The sequence below is a fragment of the Chiloscyllium plagiosum genome, chromosome 7 (assembly GCF_004010195.1).
Source record: "Chiloscyllium plagiosum isolate BGI_BamShark_2017 chromosome 7, ASM401019v2, whole genome shotgun sequence".
Classification (NCBI taxonomy): Eukaryota; Metazoa; Chordata; class Chondrichthyes; order Orectolobiformes; family Hemiscylliidae; genus Chiloscyllium; species Chiloscyllium plagiosum.
This window is the reverse complement of record NC_057716.1, coordinates 89,556,322-89,561,131: the sequence shown is the minus strand read 5'-3', so window position 1 is coordinate 89,561,131 and position 4,810 is coordinate 89,556,322. Positions and strand designations below refer to the sequence as shown.

At 39.5% G+C, this 4,810-nt stretch overlaps 1 protein-coding gene across 1 annotated transcript in view; it reads left to right on the top strand.

Annotated features, from left to right (window-relative positions):
* Positions 1-1,294: 1,294 nt before the first annotated feature.
* LOC122551938 (CLIP-associating protein 1-like) overlaps positions 1,295-4,810 on the top strand; it is a 39,682-nt gene continuing 36,166 nt past the window's right edge. The window contains exons 1-3 of the mRNA XM_043694509.1: positions 1,295-1,401; positions 1,803-1,894; positions 2,009-2,084. Of these exons, the coding sequence (XP_043550444.1) occupies positions 1,378-1,401; positions 1,803-1,894; positions 2,009-2,084 (192 nt within the window). The 5' untranslated portion in view covers positions 1,295-1,377. The remainder of the gene's footprint in view (positions 1,402-1,802; positions 1,895-2,008; positions 2,085-4,810) is intronic.

Below are 4,810 nucleotides of genomic sequence, written 5' to 3'. Positions count from 1 at the left end.
CTCTCTCTCTCTCTCTCTCTCTCTCTCTCTCTCTCTCTCGCGCTCACACACACTCGCGCTCACACACACTCGCGCTCACACACTCTCTCACTCAACGTTTTGCTGCACCTTTTTGAAAAGTACCAAACAATGTTGGAGAGAATATCTGGGAAGTGGGGTTTAGGATTGACCCCTATGTAAAACTCCAGGGAAAATGTGGGGAGAGGAGAGAAGGCAGGAGGTCAGTCATTTGGAGATAGTGCCTGGGCTCCCATCGATGTCCAGGAGTGTTCTCCGCAACATTTCAGTGAACAGAGATAGGTTTTAATCATTGTAAACAAAAGACGCATTCAGGCTTGAAACAGCTCTTTGATGTAATGTTTCTACTGGGACCTCGAGATCTCCTTTGGATAATTGATATTCGGATAATCGGGGGCAGGGGTGCGGGTGGGTGGGGGCTGATACGGGGGAGCAAGCGTGCGCTGGGGGTGGTGGTGCGTGTATGGAATATGTGCCAGAGGGAGTGGTGAAGGCTGGTACAATTACAATATTTAAAAGGCATCTGGATGTCTATATAAATAGGACAGGTTTAGAGGGTTATGTGCCAAGTATTGACAAATGGGGCGAGATTAATTTGGGATATCTGGTTGGCATGGATGGGTTGGACCAAAGAGTCTATTTCCATATCTCTATGACTGTCGTTACTGTCCCTGATATTCAGGCCAAGAACTATCCTTCATTCAACATCACTAATACATTATAAAGAAATTATTTCCTTTTATGTTTGTGGTGCCTTGCTATGAAAGTTGACTACTGTGAATCCCTGTAATACAGCGTTGATCATATTTCAGAAGTACTTAATTGGCTAGAAAGTACTTTGCAGACATGCTGAGGTGGTGAGATGCTACACAAATACAAGTCTTGTTTTATTTGCAGTGAGAGTGGTAATATGCATGTTTCTAATATGAATGCACTTTGCTATTTAGTGATAATAGGTGAGTTGTATTTGTCAATACGATATTGTGCAAATTAAAAAAGTTGGACCATTATCTTTTTTTCTGGAAGACGTTTACATCAAAACAGATGCTTAAAACATCCTGATATGTCTTCGGGTCTGGTGGACTTTTAATTAGTGTGCAGAATTGAGAGTTGGTTTACGCTGAGTAGAAGGCAAAATGCCTGTGTGTAACTTGAACATAAAATAACTGCAATCACCTGACCAGTTTTTAAAATTATTTTGCTATTGGTTTAGTTTTGAATTATAAGCTATAAATGTATTCATTTTAAATATACAATGTTTGTTCCTAATTTTATATAGTTTTGCCAAGTCTAATTGATAGACTAGGGGACGCTAAGGATCCAGTTCGAGAACAAGATCAGATCCTCCTGTTAAAGATAATGGAGCTATCGGCTACTCCACAGGTACATACATAACAGCAGGAAAACCGTGGTTGTTCTTTCCTCTTCTGATACTACCATATTTGCTAGACCTAGTTTAAAAACCTACTATATCCATTGTTAAAGGAACTTGTTAATATTGGCTGTATTACATAGTTGATAAATTTTTCACTTGTTTGGAATCAGAATTCACTTATGGCCTGATTTTCTTTGGGCTGAGTTCTATTGAACAAATAATCCTGGCACCTGGTAGGGTGGGTAGACTGCAGTGCTTGAAATGGATATTCAGTAATACAATACAACATATGTGTTGGGTGTTTGTTTCGGGGGGTGCTTTAAACATAAAGGGCTTGTTTAGCTATTTCACTTTAATAAGCTAATAATGGAATTCTAATGATGGAATATTTCTAATCCTTTTCCTTAAGTACGTCTGGGAACGAATGTTAGGAGGATTTAAACATAAGAATTTTCGAACCAGGGAAGGGATTTGCCTTTGCCTTATTAGCACATTAAATGCGTAAGTATGACAATTGTTTTTTAAATCTTTTATCTGAAGTTTGATTTGTATTCCATTTTAGTCGAAGTTGTATAGAGCAAATTCAACATTAGTCCTCTTTTTCCTCTTTTCCAGTTATGGAGCTCACAGTTTAACTCTAAGCAAAATTGTACCGCATATCTGTAATTTATTAGGAGATCCAAACAGTCAGGTGAGTAGTCAACTTGTTTAAAATCAAAAGTAATTTCAATTTTAACTTAACTTGTGTCTGATTTCAGTCTATGATTTATGGTTACAAATTGAAGCATTTTGAAAGCCAACTGTGAAAAATGAATATAGATGTTACACTTTTGCAAGATTAGGTAATTGGTCAGGCAAAATAATGTAACAAGAACATTGAATTCCATCTCAGTCAATGATGAATTGTAAAAAATATTAAAGCCTTGATTTTTAAATCATGTTGCAAATGTAATGAGACATCCAAGTACTTTGATAACTATACAAATTTTTGTTTTCGTATTCCACCTTTTATGCTTTGTTCATATTATTGGACAATTGGAATTCCCAGAAATTCCATTTATAAACAAATGTTGAACACTGTGTCTGTTCTGTGCTGAACTTATTAATGGACCTATTCTATTTGTATTCTTTTGAAAGGCTTTGATTTGATATAGCCACCTGTTGGTTCCTGGTGGCATTGCAGAAATAGCACACTGCCACCTGTAGGATGGTAAAACATTGCACATTCACAATAATAGAATAGTGGAATAGAATAGTAATTTATAGTCACATGTATTTTTTTACAAAACAAAAGCACAGTGAGAGGTGTTTAACTTGCTATACTATGGCACCTATACTAATAGCAGAAGGCATAGATAAGAAAAAAAATTAAGACAAAGTTCATCTTAGTTTAATTCACACCTCCTGGGTTCAGGAAAAGGCCGTCCTGGTGCAGAAAACGACAAAAGGCACCGTAAAAGCAAAGAAAAATCAAATTTAAAAAATAAAAGCAATGTATTGTGAAATTGGAAGTCTGAAATAAAAATAACATGCTGGAGAAACTTAGGTCTGACAGCATCTGTGGAAAGAAAAACAGTTAATGTTTTGAGTTCAACATGACTGGAAGGTTTGAGCAATAGGGGGAGGCTTGATAGGCTGCAGCTGCTTTCTCTGGAAGCTGGACGCTGAGGAGTGACCTTGTTAAGGTTTATAAAATCAAGAAGGGGATGGAAAAGGTAAATATGCAAAGTCTTCCCTGGGGTTGGTGAGTCCCCACGAGAGGGCAAAGGTTTCTGGTGAGAGGAGAAAGATTTAAAAGGGACCTAAGGGACAACATTTTCATGCGTGTGGTGCATGTATGGAATGAGCTGCCAGAGGAAGTGGTGAAGGCTGGTACGTTTACAATATTTTAAAAGGCAACTGAATGGGTATATGAATAGGAAGGATTTAGAAAGGTATGGGCCAAGTGCTGACAAATGGAACTAGATTAATTGAGATATCTGGTTGGCATGGATGAGTTGGACAGAGGAGTCTGTTTCCATGGTGTATATTTCTATGACTCTATGACTGCTCATCAAAACCCACTTACAATGATTTTTAGTTGCTTTAGCTATTGTAGTAGCAAACTGACTTCCCAGTTAACAAACATTAAACTATTCAACTTCTATTTATAGTCATAGCATTGTACAGTGTGTAAACAGACTCTTTGGTCCAACTAGTCCATGCTGAACAAATATCCCAAATTAATCTAGTCCCATTCTCCATCATTTGGCTATGTCCCCCTCAACCTTTCCTATTCACGTACCTATCCAGATGTCTGTTAAATGTTGTAATTGTACCAGCCTCCACCACTTCCTATGGCAGTTGGTTATGAATTTCAGTAACACTATTAGACTGTAAGATATAAGAACAGGCAGAGGCCATTTGGCCTACTGAGTCTGCATTGCTCCCCAGTAGGATCATAGCTGATCTGACATTCCTAATGTCCACTTCCCTGATCTTTCTTTGTAAATTTAGATTCTTGATCAGTTGAGGAATCAATCTCAATTTTAAATTTACGCAAGGATTCTGCCTCCATAGTTGTCTTTGGTAAGGAGTTCCAAAGGTTCTCAACCCTCTTGAGAGAAGAAATTCCACTTCATCTTGGTTTTAAATGGATGCTAATTAATTCTGAGACTCTGTTATCTTACCATGAGGAAAGCATCCTCTCAGCATTTAGCCTGTCAAGCCCTTTAAAGAATTCTATGTTTCAGTGAGATCATCTCTCATTCTTCCAAACTCCAGTAAGTGGAATACCAACCTGCTTAGCAGATGATCCCTACATGCCAGGGAAGATCTGAGTGAACCTTCTCTGAACTGCCTCCAATGAATTGATGTCTTTCCTTAACAGGAAGAAAACTGCTCACAGTACACGGGTGGCATGGTGGCTCAGTGGTTAGCACTGCTGCCTCACAGTGCCTGGGTCCAAGGTTTGATTCCACCCTTGGGTGACTGTGCAAACTCCATACAGACATTCTCCCTGTGTTTATGTGGGTTTCCTCTCAAAGTCCAGAGATGTGTAAGTTAGGTGGATTGGCCATGCTAAATTGTCCATAGTGTTCAGGGATGTACAGGGTATGTGGATTAGCCATGGGAAATGTAGGGTTACAGGGGTGGCGGGTGGGTCTGGGTGAGATTCTTTTCAAAAGGTTGGTGTGGACTTGATGGGCCCCAGCTATGCCTGTCTCTTTGTTGGCTACGTAGAACAGTTGATCTTCCGTAATTACACCGGCACCACTCCCCACCTCTTCCTCCGCTACATTGATGACTGCATTGGCGCCACCTCGTGCTCCCGCAAGCAGGTTGAGCAATTCATCAACTTCACCAACACATTCCACCCTGACCTTAAATTTACCTGGACCATCTCTGACACCTCCCTCCCCTTCCTAGACCTCTCCA